The sequence below is a fragment of the Musa acuminata genome, chromosome BXJ1-10, assembly GCF_036884655.1.
Source record: "Musa acuminata AAA Group cultivar baxijiao chromosome BXJ1-10, Cavendish_Baxijiao_AAA, whole genome shotgun sequence".
In the NCBI taxonomy this organism is placed as follows: Eukaryota; Viridiplantae; Streptophyta; class Magnoliopsida; order Zingiberales; family Musaceae; genus Musa; species Musa acuminata.
In genome coordinates, this window is record NC_088336.1 from 26,580,427 (window position 1) to 26,597,716 (window position 17,290).

General features: G+C 37.5%; 2 protein-coding genes across 3 annotated transcripts; both read right to left on the bottom strand.

Annotated features, from left to right (window-relative positions):
- Window positions 1–2,797: 2,797 nt before the first annotated feature.
- LOC135595821 (chaperone protein dnaJ 20, chloroplastic-like) lies at window positions 2,798–5,429 on the bottom strand. Its single transcript, XM_065087221.1, has 2 exons — window positions 4,917–5,429; window positions 2,798–3,281 (listed from the first exon to the last, which is right to left on the bottom strand). The coding sequence occupies exons 1-2, from the start codon at window positions 5,373–5,375 to the stop codon at window positions 3,126–3,128; spliced, it is 615 nt and encodes a 204-aa protein (XP_064943293.1). The 5' UTR covers window positions 5,376–5,429; the 3' UTR covers window positions 2,798–3,125.
- Window positions 5,430–7,260: 1,831 nt separating this feature from the next.
- LOC135595823 (nuclear transport factor 2-like) lies at window positions 7,261–16,572 on the bottom strand. 2 transcript variants are annotated; one of them, XM_065087224.1, is made up of 9 exons: window positions 16,290–16,572; window positions 16,068–16,205; window positions 15,692–15,944; window positions 15,003–15,226; window positions 14,019–14,190; window positions 13,804–13,925; window positions 13,635–13,700; window positions 8,149–8,215; window positions 7,261–7,776 (listed from the first exon to the last, which is right to left on the bottom strand). In XM_065087224.1, exons 1-9 carry the CDS (start codon window positions 16,338–16,340, stop codon window positions 7,511–7,513), a joined length of 1,359 nt encoding a protein of 452 aa, XP_064943296.1. In that variant the 5' UTR covers window positions 16,341–16,572; the 3' UTR covers window positions 7,261–7,510. The 2 variants fall into 2 exon arrangements, with proteins under 2 accessions (XP_064943296.1, XP_064943295.1); XM_065087223.1 differs by having other exon boundaries at window positions 15,662–15,944.
- Between the last annotated feature and the right edge of the window lie 718 nt (window positions 16,573–17,290).

A 17,290-nucleotide genomic window follows, 5' to 3' on the forward strand; every position in this document is an offset into this window, starting at 1 on the left:
ATAAAATATATACCAAAAATTTGTTTAGAAAAAAATGGTTCGTTCGACCAATACATAATACATGATTTTTGATATACAATATCTTTTCCTTATAATTTCGGAGAGACATTATCTCATCTCGCATGAACTAAGTTATGCGATAATATCGATGTGTATAATTATACATATTTAATTTCTTAAGTAGGATCATATCGATCATCGAATGATATACCAACAAATACTAGTTTTTTTATGATAAAATATTATAATTAATTATAATTATTTTTGTGATTTAATAAAAAAAAGGTTTGCTCTCTTTTAGGGTTTTACTTATCTTAATAGGCATAGGGTTAGCTAGAATTTAGTCAACCTTGACTCAAATCTTGATTTGAGTTGGATTCAATTGGATTGTTTGTCAACTTAGCTTGTGTACCAAGATCAGAGCCAAAATTGTTTAGACTATTAGGAAGAAAGACAAACCATAAGTTACATACATCAGCTAGTTGATTTGCAATCTCACACATTAAAAAATGAGCATCCATCAGTCAGTATACATTAACATATACAAAGTTCATATTTTTAGGACACAAATAGGCCAATAACTTGACCAAGAAGAAGCATTAGTTATAGCTCATTTATACTTCTTGTCTGGTGTAATGAGCATTCCCATGCAGGCAATGACAGGCAGTCCTAATAGACAAATGGTGATCAACTCTGGTCCAGATCTAACACCTTAAACAGAGGGAGAACTGCTCTCCCATTCCCCCAACACACCTTCAATTTTCCTATTTGCACTTCTTCAACTATACTGAAGCTATTGTCTGAAACAACTTATTTAATTCAGCTTCAATGATGCTGCTTTTTAGGTGCATGTATGTCTCAAATAAATCCATATGAATGCTTCCACCACTGGGTTGGAAATGAATCATTGTAATATATAAACCCATGTGTTCTTTGGCATTGATGTGCCCAAAGAGCTACAAAGATGGACAAGAGAGCGGACACTTGCCCCTCTCTTGATGGTTGGGGCACTTATAGATTGATTGTGTGTGAAGAAGTGGTACTCTTGGTGTGGGGGTTGTTCCTCTTCAGTGATATTTTTATATATCACTCATAGAGTATATATATATATATATATATACACTGCTGGAACTTGTGTTTTGGCTTTCTCTTTGGAAGCTACATTTGCTTTCCAATTGATTGTTTTCTCAAAGGAAGTCATGGCATTGATCAAGAATGGGACAGTAAGAGTTCTCATGCGAGTCTTCAAGGAGAAATCTACAGTGTTACTACTTAGGATTCTTTTGATACAGATTTGCCTTCCATATCTGAGATTTATCAGTGGTTTGTATACAATTCCCTTTCTTCTTTTGGTGATTAATAATAGAGTCAGTCAACAAATAGAAATAGGATTTATGGAGTGTAATTAGGGTTTGTAAAATCGTACCATACCACTCGGTACGTTAGGTCTACTAGTAGATTGGCACGTGGACCATCCGCTACCAGGTAGTATTAAGCTTTTGGCCCCGTATCGAGCGGTAACGATCGAAATTTCAATTGCTATCGACTTGTACCGACTAATACTAATCAATTTCAAGAGTAAAGCTCTATCTCATTATATCATTAGATCCTAATTGAAGCATCTTTCACAAACAAGCCCTCGCACTAAAGAAAAAGGAAGGGATTGTCTGGGAGAATCATGCACCGATAGTATATGGCAGTTGGGTTTTGCCTTTCGTCAAGAGTCGATGGTTGGGCGGAGAAAAAAACTAATCCCCGAGCCGATCATGGCCTAGGTGGAGAGAAGAGCTTCGAAGGCTATAGAATCGATGAGGTTGACCGAGCTCTTCTCAATGTCGATAAGCATCGGAGAAGAAGAAGCCTAGGAGCGAAGCCCAATGCCATGGCAGCTCAGGGATGCCAAATTTTAGGTGGACCAAATTGGCTTAATCCAAGTTGGGGATCAAATTAGGGAAATCTTGGTTCACATCGCATTTGGATTAGGCCAAATTGTAGGTGGACCAAATCACATCTCTTGTGTCGAACCAAATTGTAGGTGGACCGAGCTACAATCTTGAATTAATTTTGGATTAAGCCATGCTCATTTTTAGGCGTACCGCTCAATATGTCATATTGAGCATACACTGATACGGAATAAGAAACGCATAGATCCTCTTCTGCAGGACACAAAAGCTTGGATCCAACAAGAACATGGTATTTAATCCTGTGATCCATTGCATGGTTTGTCTGATCAAGCTTTTATATATCTCTCCTAATAGCATTCAATGTGTGACTGACACGAGACATATCTGAAAGCAGCACAAACATTGAACTTTTTTCTAGCACTTTCTACAAGAAAAGATTCATATTTTTCTAGGACCGAAAGAATGAGGTTGCCATACAACAACAAAGTCATAAAGAATGAGGCTCTGATAAGAACAAGAAATGATACACATGAAAAGGAGGTGAATCCCTGCATGCTGCTTCGCAGTTTGTTTGCAAAGGATTCAACATTGATATGGAAAGCAATTTGGTTAATTCTGCTGACTACAAATCCCTTAGCAATCCTAGAGAGTAGCTCATCTTCTCTTTTCTCCTTTTCTCCTCAATCAGACTATTCATCCCCTTCTTCACATGTCTTCCCCAATTTCTTATGTACTAACTTATCATGGTATATATCACAAGTATCACTGTTTCGGTGGGCAAGTTGGGGAGGTCACTGTTTTTTTTGCAGTGATGTTAGTATACAAGCGATGGCTCTCGAGACATCACATTTATTACAGCGGTTTCCAGAAAAAAGTCTTATTGCAAGAGAATATAGAGCTCAACAGGCCATTTTTAATAGACAAGATAGTACTTTGGAAGATGAGAGTACAATGTCTATTAGCTGCATTATCATTTTGCGACATGCTATCTTTGAGAGTAAAGCAGCAATGACTCATCCCATCCCATTGGGAAAGGTTAAACTTATAATCTTAATAACAGTAACTGCAGCAAATGATCCCAAACAAATGAGAGCATGAGGTGTGTGGTTTAGAATTACCAGGCTGATATCAGATAAAATGACTTGGTATAGATGCAAATTGCCTCTCGGCAATTCTTGAACTCCAGAAGGTAGGTAGACGATGGCAGATATCCGTATCAACTTATGCAACCTCTTCTCTAGATGACTCAGCCCTTCGTCTGCGCATTTGAGCTCCCCAAGATAAGTTGTCTTTGGAACTGCCATTCATGCTTCGCCTTTTCAACTCTGTAAGCTGATCCTGCCAATGGTTTCTCCAACCTGATCTCTCTTCTGGTTCCTGTAAAGAAGAACAATAGCGATACAGCATCAAGACTAAAGTCAGAAAGCTTGAATCATAAAGGTAAATGAAGAATGATAAAGACAGTAACATTGTTCAGCGAAAAACAAGATCAGCTCTATGGATGCCAATAACTTTAAGAACTTAAATTTGTGAAACAGGTTCAATAAGATTCAGAAGGTACCTAACTATAAAAATCATTCTAAATATACTCCTGGATATGACCAAGGTCCTACAGAGTGGGAAATCAGACTCATCTGAAGAATAATATCTACAGATCCTAAGACTATGCGAGAACAGTTAGCTGATCGGATGGCAGATAAACAATTAACACTTTTCCTTACAGCCGAATCCACCACTTGGCTACAGGGAGTCACTCCCTGTTTCAAGTCTGTGGTCGAAAAGGAAAAAAAAAAAACTTTTTCCTTTTTCTTTGGGAAAACAAATAACAGAAAGTTAGAACTACATCACAAAGAATATCAAATAGTACCGTGATTCTATCGTTTAGCTAAACCTGGCAAAAGGTTTTTTGATGTAGTGGAAGATAACCCATTTATCAAGATCACACTTTTGTATGGATTCACAGCAATAAAATAGTTCAGAATTAGAAATTCCATGGACCCTAGACTCCTCACATTTCCTTGTAACATAAAGATAAAACTCACTGACGAACTGTACACATCGAAAGGCAAGCCAACCATCTTCCTGTCCCAACAGCTTCCCTCACTAAAATGCCAAACAAAAGCAACCACAGGACAAGAATCAGCTGAAAATTCAAGCTGAGATATTTAAGAAACATAAAACCTCAATAGAAGAATGATCTTCATGAGGTTGAATCCCAAATGACTGGATTAGTATTTGTTAGTTTGTGCAGACCCATCACAAGCATCACGATCTGTATATCGATGGAGTTATACCTAATGGGCAGGAATGACAAAAAGACACAAATTATAGACAACTGGGATGTACTTAAGGAATGCCAACAGGCTAGCATGACTTGTAGAAGTATCCTTCTCCTCACAGCAGCAAAGAGCACGTTATCTGAGCTATAACGTACTAAGAATCTTCAGTAACTTGTTATCATTCAGTGACCTTCTAGAAAGTGACAGGAAACAGATCGGACGGGACGAACATAAATTTGGGAACAAAACCATCCTCATAAGGTTTGACATTACGATCAAGATTAAACACACAGTTCAACCATTTCATCAGCCTATTAGATCTTACTAAAACCTTTTGACAAATAGCCAAAGTCCAACTGAATCGAGATCAGCAATTCCACGATTAAAAGAAGAAATTTCCAATTCCGGCGGCCTAAAACCATCCAAAATTACTAAAACCTAAATGCTAAAAGAAAACGACCGAAAAAGAAGGACAATTTACTCAATGTTTTGGCAACTAGAAAGGTCACAGCTTTAACAAATCTCTCACGATCGAATGGCATGAGATTAGCTGCTTAAAAGAAACAATGTCGAATTCACCAAAATACGCAAGCTAAGAAGAGAAACCGGACCAAAAGATTGCAACTTTAGCAAATCATTCTCGCAACGCATTCGATTGACATTGAAAGGGTACCCAAAGTATCAGCTTCGTGAAGAATTGCAGAGCCTAGAAGCAAGGAGAACACAAGCGGACCTCGTCGAACCGGCAGCGACTGGCTGAGAAGGCCAGAGGCAGACTCCTGGTCAGGTCGCGGTCGTAGATCGCGCGGCGGCCCGGGTCGGACAATGTCTCGTAGGCCTCATGGACCTCGATGAAGCGCCGAGTGTACTCCGCCGCCCGTTCCGGCGGGGAGACGTCCGGGTGGTACTTCCTCGCCAGCTGCTTGTACGCCTTCTTGATCGCGCTGGTGCTCCCGCTCGCCGGAACCCCCAGCAGATCGTAGAAGCTCCCAGCGTTCTCCCGGACGAAGCCCTCCTCGACGGCCGCACGGGGCCGGAAAGTGGACAAGCGGAGAGAAGGCCAACCACCACCACTCCACTGAAGTTGAACGCGGCCAAATCGAACACGACCGCCACCGCCACCGCCACCTACTCTCGTGGTGGTGGGAGATAGGTAGGTCCGGTTTCGGTAGACTACTAGCCCAGCGGTCATCTCTCTCTCTCTCTCTCTCTCTCGCGTGAGCTACCAACATTGGCGCACACTTTAAAGCGGAGTCGAGCGCTTTATGGCATTGAAGAAGTTGGTACTCCTTCCTTTCTTTCACAACCAACCTTTTGTTTTCCTTTTCTTTTTATTTTTTTAGTATGTATTTAAGAAAAAAATATATTATTTTTAAAAATCTTATACCCCTAAAATATTTGTTGGCAATGCACATGAAAACATTTCTATAGCTATTTTATATTATATTATATTATATTATATTGATAAAATATTTTAAAAAAAATCAAAATAATAGAATAATTGAACGTCTCCAAATGAGATTTCATTGCAATATGTCAACTGTTTATAACTAAGAATATTATATATATATATATATATATATATATATATATATATATATATATATATACTTAAATCAAATAAACTATTACAACAATGTCATTAATACAGTTTCTTTATCGGTGTAGAATTATTACGAGGAAAACATTAAAATGATATGATTAATTTCTAACGCTGGGAATTCGTGTTAATGAAAGCCGATTATTTTGAAAAAAACATAATCTATTTTCATTAGTTATATAAATCAATTAATGATGTACCAATTAAAATGATTGGTACTACAATTGCTCATATCTCCCCATCTAATTTAGCCCCATGTCTCTATAATGTTCTATCTAATTTGATGTTCCCTTGCCCCATTAAAAGAACAAGATGATGGTGTTCTCACCGGGAAAGAAAGCTCGGCAACAACATAAGGTGCTTTAGTTTTTGTTCTTCAACATAATTGTCTCAGATGAAAAATAAGGTGAAAGGTATTAATATATGTATATTATTTAATATAATAAAATATATTTTAATTAGAGAAAAAAAAAAACATACATGCATCCGAATCAGCTTGTACGACAAAGTTACTATTTGTCCTTTCACACACACCTTCAGGATTTAATAAATAGATCTTATTTCTCTTTCGATATCTAATACATAAATAGATCTTATCATGGAGATGTTGATCAATTTTTAGCTATTGATTAAGATCCAAGTAAAATAATTCGATTTCAACATGTAAAATGTTGTGAAACTTTTGAAGGACAAAAAAGAGGCTGACACGCCTCTAAAGTCTGCCGTGTTCTTTAGGATGTCAATCCAGACTTTGACAATGTAGAGGCATCAATGTGATGTTCGTCACTATTTCGACGAGGTTACAAGAGACTTTTGACACTTCCACGAAAACAAACATGGATACAACATGCTTCTTCCCCAACTAGCACAAATTTTTTTTTTTTCTTCCAAAAAGGGTTATTACGATTTGGAAAATCTACATAAGGAACTATGCAAATCAATGTGCAAACAAGAAGACAAAGATTCCTCCCACATAATTGTTGATTTAGTTATCTTGGCTTTAAGAACAACAACTCATTTAGCAGATTAGGCAAGAACCTCACACCATACAACAACACATAGTTCTACTTCTCTACTTATATTATGGAATCAATGCAAATAATGTAAAGATTTTCTTTCTTTTCATATATCACTTGGGCACATCTGATCCGAATGAGACTGAGTGCATGCATCTTCGTAGAGACTAAAGGATAACGAACATATGAGATTGAATCCTCAACGCAAGAAACATAGACCCCAACCACCAAACGGAACCAGCTTACCTCATTTGTGTGAGAAATCTGAAGTCTTGTGCAGTAAAATCGTCACACCATCCCGAGCAAGTAGAAAACACTGCAATATTACATCCAGCTGCAACAATTTCAAGCATTTTCCAATTGATTTCAATCACCTGTTCGGATGTGCCAAAAGAAAAATTAAAGAGAACAAAAAATATTACATCATCAAGACCGAGGATAATTAAAAAAAAAAAACTATATCAAGTGCAATCTAAACAACATTTTCACGGCATTCATATTCTACACAGTTACTAATGAAAATTTGTACCATGCATTGCCGCTAGCAATCATAGTATGCAAAAAACCAAAACAAAACCTCTCATTCAAAGCTCTTGAATCATTGCTAAAACAACAGGAAAGAAAATTACTGATTTAGGTATATATTCTAACCAGTGTCAAAACCAACAACCGATAAGATTGAAACTAAAATCTCAATGCACCCCCTTCCGTTCAGTTTTTGGCAGGTGCACTAATGCCTGACGAGCCAGTATGGCTTCCACGACCGCCGCTTGGTCCCATATGATCAACCCTCTGGTATCCGACTTCGGTTCCACGATTTGAATATCCTCCCCTACCACCACCTCTGCCTCCGAAATCAGGTCTGGTGTTGAAATCCCCTCTACCAAAGCCCCTTCCACCACCATAGTTACCGCGTCCTCTCCCATCATTGCGGAATCCAGCCCCTCTACCGGGTGCAAATCTTCCTCTGTTACCAACTGCAGAAATCAAATTTATAATTAGATAATCCAGGCAGAGACATCTATTTAGCTGAAAAATCAAAACGTGTGGCCACGTCTATCAGTGACTCATAAAATTTAACAGGTGACATGAAGCAACATAATCTGGTCCAGATAATTCTCATGTTCAGCTTACGATGCCATAATGATATCCTACAATAAGGTGGTACAGTTCATTTGAGTAGATGAATTGCTTAATGTGCTTATGGAGACAAACAAAATTTAAAGAAATAAATCCATTTGTGTAACCTTACAAGTGAAGGAAAGAAAACAATTTAAAATGTGGAATAATGTAAAAGTAAATATCCATGCAAAGGTCTAGAATAGAGAGTTTATCTAGCTAGCACTTGCCTCGTGAACCAGTAGCTCGCTTTTCCTCAACATAAGCTGGGCGACCTCCTATCATTATAGGTGAGGCCTGCAGTTTGAAAGAAACTCATCATAAAAATTGCTTTTCCAAACTTGAAGAAGCAGGAAAGTAAATTCTTATTCTAACTAACCAGCTTCCATCAATTTCAAGTATTCATTTTGTACTTGGAATTGAAGATATACAACAAATAAATATGGATCTGACAGTACCATTTCATAGTCCCAACATGTATATGGGTTGAACAAACAAAAATACAATGCATAGAAGTTGTATCATTATATGCACGGACGCACACGCACATGTGCACACACACACACGTACGTATATATACCTATATGTGTGTGTGTGTGTGTGTGTGTGTGTGTGTGGATAGAACTTGGAAAATAATTTAATATAATCTCTGAGATCTGTTTTCATACATAATTGAAGCCAGGTAAAGTTATACAAGAGTGTATCTGCATCCTTTCCTCAGTTACTTGTTGGCAACCTATCAGATAAACGTGGAGCTCACATTGGTATCCATCTTGAATCCAAATTGAATCTATATCAATCATAGATCTGATATGTATCTATGTTAATACAAACATATATGATTACTCCATTTAGAATCCATCTAATATCAGTTTGATATGAAAAATAACTATTCCAATAGCTGGCCCATTTCACCACAAGATACAGATAACGGTGCAAATCAAAGGATATGGCAGAATTAGCAACAGATACAACAGTATTCACAATTATATTACATCCGCTTCTAACCCAATTCTCTAACTAGTGTAAACCAAAATGGATCCAAAAAACATGGTGCAACCAACCATGCACCAAATCACCTACTGAATAATCCGATGAACCTAAAATTCTTTTCTTTCATCATACATCAGCATATGGTTTTTCATACCATACGACCAGATTCATTAAGAAAAACAGAAAAAAGATTTTTGCCTCGACCTAGCTGGGTCCGGAAAGGAAAAGGAAAAAAAAAAAGCTCCACAGCTGCCATTAATGTTTGTTTTGCTCAATAGCAAAAAAAGTTCGATGTAGCCAACCTCGAATAGTTAGGACATTACAGCTGGCATGTCTTGGTAAATTTGATGTTGAGGATTATGTAGCAAGTAGATTGTATATACTGAGGATGCCTGTATGGAAGGATAAGACCAGAAACTAATGGCAGCTAACCCTATGATTAGCCTAATATACACTTCCATAAGTTCCAGAAAATAGGTCTATACTCTTTCTCTGGAAGACCCTTGAAATTACGTTTTTATTTTCTGGCCAATTTGTGGTCATCTCCTGATCTTAGTTGTTATTTCATCATGTAATGTTATAAAGGTGCCCCAAAGTCAAAAGAAATTGATAAGAAAAGCAGCAGATGGTCTCTCAAGAAAGCACAGACTAAAAGATTAATCAAACTTTAACCTTGTCTTCAGAATACAGCAGGTCCATCGGCTTTCTAATCTGAACTTCTTACAAAGATATGACAAATACAAGGTAATTTTGCTCACACCAAAAATGGCTCATGAATTTTACCTCAGCAAACCTTACTCATAGTCTTTTACCACCGAAGATTCATGTCTTTTTTCTTTTAAAAACCTGTACTCTTCAAATTCCTATTCTATTTTTTAAGTTCTGTAAGAGAATCTCATTGTGGGATATTCCCACAAAACTTTTTTTTTCAATCGCTTACTCTAGCAATTAAATATCGTGTGTCAACTCATACCAGTCCCCTCTTGGACCAATATGGTATGTCGCTGCAGTATATTATATTGTAGAATCCATAGAATTTACTGTCATACTCTTCAGTGTTACCAAAGTGGTAGCAAATGTTGCTACATAGGTGCATCTCTTTTTAGGAAACAAAAAGAAAGAAAACCAAATGATATACCATGGTCTATCATCTAAATTTCAAATTCTTTAGTATGTTGCCAAAAAAATATAACAGTTTAAGCTGAAGCTTTGAATGTCCAATTTTCCAATATGAAGTATAAATAAGATCCACAATGATCCAGAAAGAAACGTTAACTATGTTGTTCAATTTCTATAAACCGACAGAGAACAATGTCCACTACCTATCCTTATTAAACAATTATGAATTTTTAACATCCTATGAAGGTTAGAGATTTTTCTCACCACTTTGTTTGTGAAGTTCAATCTACATCTATAATGAATGACATATAGGCCATAGGTGGGTGATGTACGGATAGAACTTGTGGACTTAAACATGACACTCATAATACATGATGAATCACTATACATGTAAAATTCACATACCAAATAACCTAGCAAGGGGTACAAAGAGAAGATGCTATTTTGCAAAAAATAATGACCCAACTTAATTTCTATATTGCCATTTATTCAGAATATACCATATGAAAGATGAAAAGAAAACCATACTGATTAACAATCAGAAGGGAAGTAATGTGGTCATGCACACAACAATTAGCTGGCAGGCGAAGACAAAAACTTAACAAAGAACCAAGAAGCATTATATGTGAGATGGTTAGGAACACCATAATTCAGTAAGAGCAAAGGAGAAACGTAAAAACAATTCTAAATAAACTCTATCTATGCATATGCAGAAAGAAAACCATATAAAAGACCAAATAATTCCTAGCTTCCTCAAGAAGTGACTGCTAAATTGGTGAAGAAGCTCATAATTCAAGTGAAATATACACAAAAGTTGTGAAATCAACTAAATCTGCCATGTAAATTAGCAAAGTCAGTTAGCAAGAACACTTAACAAGAAGGTTTATTTCTACAATTTTAGCCTGCTTGACTTGTATTTGATGTGCAGAAGAAGAAATCAATCTTTGAAAATGTAAGCACTTCCAATAGCCCAGCAAAGTCCAAGAAAGTGATATCAGTCTTCCTTGCTTAGTAACACAATCTTCATTCATATCTCAATTAAATACTTCCGTAGTATTAATATTCAAGTACTAGCGAGCTAGCCTAAATATAAATTTAATTCTACAACTACAAAACAGGATGCTAATGACTTGAGGTTTCCCACCATATGGAATACCCTTACTATGATTAAGTCATTGTCATGGTTTCAAACCTAGATAAAATAAACATATATTGCCGCTATATGCAATTTGTTGAAAATCAATTTAATTTACTTATAGGAATAATTGACTATTAAAACTAGATAAACCCAGCAACTCAGTATTTTGTATCAGTTTTGGTTGTCATATTGACTACAACATAATCATCTACGATAACAGAAACCTAGTTCCCAATCTTTTCATGACACATACTAACTACCGAAAAAACTAAAGATAATCAAGCTGATAAAAAGTCGTTTTTCCTATTAATGATGACATAAGATTAAAAAAACATTTGGCACTTCCAAGTCTAAACTGACAGCTCATGCGACACCAAAAGTATTCAGTATTGCTGCAACATAGATTACAGTGCATGCAATATTACGTCAACCAGTAACACTTGGCTCATTATTTCATAGTCCTCCAATCTATGAAGTTCATCATATGAAACATAAGAATTGTTAAGCAACAAAAAAAAGCTTTAAAGGCACTCTTTAAACAGGCAACACATAAGAATCTTAAGCACCCATAGGATTCCAGGTGATCACCCAGCACAAACAAAAGATCCAGCCGTCTATTTAAAATTATGCTCCTACCTTCTTTGTTCCCAAAGATATTATCTGTCAGATGTTACGACAAAATTACTCAAACCTTCCTTCTCAGTTATCTCAGCTCTACCTAAGTTATTCTAAGGTCAATGCAGTTTGAGCTGTGAATGATCAATTTAGTTCTTTCGAATAGAGGTGGTGTAACAATCTAGGCAACCATCTTTCTCAAAGCTGCTAGCAAACTACCACTACCTTTAGGATCAGAAAACCATGTTACACACCTTGAGTGTCACGACCCGGGCCCGATGGGCTAACTAGCCTATCAACTTTGTTTGAGCTTGACGTCCTCGTTAAGGCCCAGCCTATCAACTTTATTTGGTCTAAATCACTAACCAAAATGCTTAAGCTGAAGTTGACAGTAGTACACTTATCATACCTATATATGTCAATCTTAGTCCTGCCCACTTTCGATGTGGGACTAATCATGAGTGTTACAATATCCCCCACTCAAAGCTTGACATCCTCGTCAAGGCCCAGCATAGCCCAGATCAAACTCTAGTATGGTGCATGTGAGACGTAGCCCAGTGGTGGCTCCACGTCGTGACGAGTCCTCTGGTTCCATCCATGGGTAACCCTTTCTTACTCAAGCCATCTCACCATGCCCAAATACTAGATTGACTCTGATACCAAATGTCACGACCCGGGCCTGATGAGCTAACTAGTCTATCAACTTCGTTTGGTCTAAACCACTAATCAAAATGCTTAAACTGAAGTTGATAGTAGTACACTCATTAGACCTATATAAGCCAATCTTGGATCTGCCCACTTCCGATGTGGAACTAATCAGGGGCGTTACATTGAGCATCAAAAGGCTGAACAACCAGGTGATGTATGCTGGATAAAAGCACCAATAAGCACCACAATCCACAGATCTCAAAAAATGGAGTCATTAGGGAGCTAAAGCAAAACATTTGGTTGCAAGAAACTAAAAGGCCACTGTGAAAAGTTGTACATATATATTCTAAAAACATAACAACGCCATAGACCATAGTGAATGAGCACAAGAGAAAGAAAGACAGAAGAGTCAAGAAGAAACCAATTCAAAAGTATTAATGAACACAAAGAAACCAAATGAGAGCTCTAAACCTCTAATAAAATGCACCGTGCAGATCATAAGGACAACAAATGTTCGCAAGAAGATTAAAAAAAACAAGGAAAATTGTATCACATGAGTTGACTGCATTCAGCAAATACAAATAGAACCTTTCAACCTCATTAATGAGACATAACCAAATGAGGTTGTCAAGTAATAATGATGCCAAGTATCTTATTCCACTAAGTCAAGCACTCGTAGCTAGGGTGGTCAATGTACCTCAATAACATAATTATCAACCTGAATACAATCCAATTCTTTGGATGATAATACGAACCATTAAGTTGTTGGGTTCAGCATAGATCCATAACGTAAGTAATATTTTGTCATATTAGGTATGGCTGTAAATCCATATACAGAAACCAAAAAACACAATAAGTTAACATTGATATATACTAATCTAGTTAAAAAATTTAACTGACATGATTCTTGTTTAAAACGTTTGATTGGCATGTGATACAAGATACAGATGAGCTCATCCATAGCTAAAATGGTGTTTGATGTTTGATTGTTGTGATGTATATAGACTATGTGAATGTGGAGTGCAATCCAAGGTCAATTTTAGAGTCTACATCCAACTCAATATCTAACATATTCGATATGGACTAATTCAGCCATTACTGGATTGAGATTTGGATCTCGCATGAATCCAACCCAATGACACCCTAAAGTAGTTCAAGCAACATGCAGCAAATAAATAAAATAGAAATTGATGACAGATTCACCTCTATTGCGCTTTGAGCAGCGTTAGCCACCTCAAACTCCACAAATCCAAAACAGAAACCTTGCAACTGCAGATAATTCAAAAACATTCTTCTTAATGTACTGAAAATTAGAAAAAAAATGGTAGGGATATTAAAATTAGGTTTCAAAGGACAGGAAACAGAAAAGAACCTTGTGGCTTCTAACTTGTATGCCATCAGGCTTGATAGCACCAAATTTCCTGAACTCCTCTTCAAGTTGAGCAGGTGTTGCATCCAAAGGCAAATTTTTAACATATATGGAATAGCCATCAGCTGAAACAAAGCATATAAAGGATGACATTCAGGATCCAAAGTTACAATGAAGTTGATAGATAAAAATCTAGCTTGATACAAGACCATTATTACCTTCTGCATCTTGAGTATAATTGCTGTCGACAGTGGTAGAACAGGACGTAGGCATATCAGATGCTGGTCCTGCTGGAGGTGCAGGGAGTACCTGAGGTTCTGCCTTAATTGATGATGGCTTAGGAGGAGCACGTGTTGGAGGTGATACAGAAGCATTATTCATGTCTTTCACCTGCATCCATGATCCAACAAGATGTTCTTACAACTAAATCCTTCTAATAGAGTCCTGTTAATTGCACAGGAATTATTGTCGTTTTGAAGGTCAGTTGAACTGGTAGAAAATAACATTACATATATCTACAATAAACTGTGTGGCCAAAACACTGGACTAAAATCATATATTTGAGGACTTCTCAGTCACGATGTCTCATTTTCAGATGAAAACTAGATTCATTGCTCCAAATGTAAATATGTAAGTCCCAAAATAGAGAACTACAAAAGGTCCAAATGATCAAATTTCAACTCATAATGCTGATGATACTTGGTGTTAAATCATATGCTCATGGAGAAAGGAAGAAGGAAAAAATGAATGTTGCACCACTGACTTGGGTGCGAGGTGCACAGTCACCTATATGTTATAAGCATGCAGGTGATATCAAGTTTCATATCATAAAGAGTGGTCATTTAACCAAAAAGGCATCAAGTTTGTGTTACTGTCATCAATATGTGGTGCTAAAACAGTACTATAAAAAAAGTACATTGCCGATTAGCTTTTAGATAAACTGACCAACAGATTGCTTGCTAAAAAAAATTGCAATGTTTCATAGAAATATGTATATATTAAGTCCATTTAATAAACTTTACTAACTAGTGGGAATACACTAGAATGATGACAGGTAGAACTCTAAGTAGTCTTGTAGAAGAAAAAATGGTAAAGAAAGAACTTTTACCGTTTTATTCCTTAAAATTAGACACTTAACGTTTAGTTGGTGATCAGCCGAATATTAGATAAATGACTATTATTGTCATATGTTTGACACTTACTATTGAAGCATATGACTTCTTTGGCATCTCTTCTTGGGCAGTGGCGACATTTGATTCAGAATTGTTTGGAACTTCATCAATCACCACACCTGTCGATTCTTCCTCTTCCACAACCTCCCCATTGTCTGAAGGATTATAGACTTCCTCCTCATTTACCTCCTCATCTTCAACTTGAGATGAAGTTGTTTGGTCCAGATCATGCTGGCCTTGTTCTGAAGGTAAATCTGTGAGTAAAAAGAAATAAACTTTGAGAATTTCCATATAAAACAAATGAAAATTTTGACAATCAAACTTTAAGGTATTTAGGAAAGATGGGAAAAGAAATATTTTTATCATAAGCAACTAGGTATCACTTGAATGGGGGATAAGATGAGAGAAAATCATTTAAGATTGTATGGACATATGTTTATGAAACCTCCGAATACAGTAGTCAAAAGAGGTAAAATAATTAATGTTTGTGATACGAGAAAAGAATAAAAGAAGATGTAAAAAGATCTTAATAGAAACTATAAATAAAGATTTAAGTACTCTGAATTTAACTAAACATATGACTTCTTACATATTTCAATGACGACAAAAACTTCATGAAACCAACACCAAATAGTTATGAATTACTGTTTTGTTATTGTTGTAAGTTTTAAGGTATTTAAAAGAAGAACCTTGCTTTGGAGCATGAGGTGCAACAGTACCATTTGCCAAGCCCTGCTGTGCCTGCTGGTGATTGACCTCTTCAACAAATCTAAATATGTCATTCAATACATAGTAACCCTTGTCCTGCAGTGCAAGAAAGAAGGACTGGGTGAAGTCCCTCTTAACATTGTCCTCCCCCGTAAGGTGCCCCGTCACAAGCACTGTCACCCCACCGCCAAGAGATTCCTGGGCATCCACCGTCTTTGTCTCCGCTCTGACAAAGCCCATGGACAATATCTTTGCATTGATCGCCTACATCCCATGTATTATTCAATTTAACGCAAGAAGTTTCTCATCCAACATGAAATCTATTGGCGGAAATATTCCAACTTTCTTAAAGATATGCAAAAAACAATTAGGGTTTTGTGTACTAACGTCGGTGGTGGTCACCGAGCTCATGGCGCCATGGGCATCCGGCCGGCCGAGCTTGCTGCCTTCCTGGTAGAACCGGTAAACCAGCTCCGGTGACTGCTGGAGGATATGGTAGTACTGCTGAACAAAGGCGTTCCCCACCTGAACCACCAACCCTCCAAGTTAGAGAGAAGATCAAGGCAAGACCAGAGTAACAACTTCTCGAAAAAGAGGCGAATCCACAACCACTTGAGCCGAAAGCGGAGATCTATCGACGCTCGACGGCTGGGCGGCCATTGTCGCAGCGGGCTAGCTCAAGGGAGGCCAAGCGAAACCCTACAACTGGATCCCAAGTCTGCTGACCAGCGGGATCAACGAATCGAAGACGATCTGTCGAAAAAGGCCGTCGTCTGAAGAATGATATGCAGCCGATTGGAGAGGAGGGTAGGAATTGCCCTTGCTTGGCGGCTGCTCTCTCCTTGGGGATCCTTTCAAGGGCTTCGAGCTTCGGAGAGCGGATTTATTTTAATGTAATCCGATTCCTCGACTCATTTCCACTCAATATTATGCTCTCTTTGAAGGCGAGGATTCGCACGTGTTATATTACGTCGGCCCCCTCCAAGACATGCATTCTGTGGGTTGCGGTACGGTGTCTCGCGAGCGGACGCACACTGGGCGGAGATCTTGAGTTTGAGCCATTGAATTGGATCAGAGATCGATCGGCCGTTGGATCATCAGATTTATCAGCTCTTTCGTTATAAAGGCAAGATGCAAGTGAAGACCGCGTGCCGCGGGACTAAAAGATCACAACCGTGTTCAAAGCACGGTCAGACATTCCCACTAAAGAGTGTGTCTTGGATCTAACAAGGTTTCTTAGTGACATAAGTATTTGGAAAAAGCAATTTTAGATCAAGAAATCCTAATTTTCAGTATATATATCACACGAGGCTCTTTCATAAACATAAAAGATGACACACTTATGACCGCCAAACTCACCAACTCGATGAGATAGCACAGTAGTTTGACACCAACTATAGCACTCGTCTAAAGAAAGAACAGAGAGAATGGATGAGTGAAGAATGCACAGGAACATACTTAAACACACGAGGTAAGATCAATACCAGAAATGCAATTTCCATAAAATCATGCTTGCAGTTTTTCTGAAATTGAAAAGGAATTTTTTACAGGTTTCAAAGAACGAAATCATAACCATAAAGTTTAATTCACCTCAGAATCTCGCATATAAC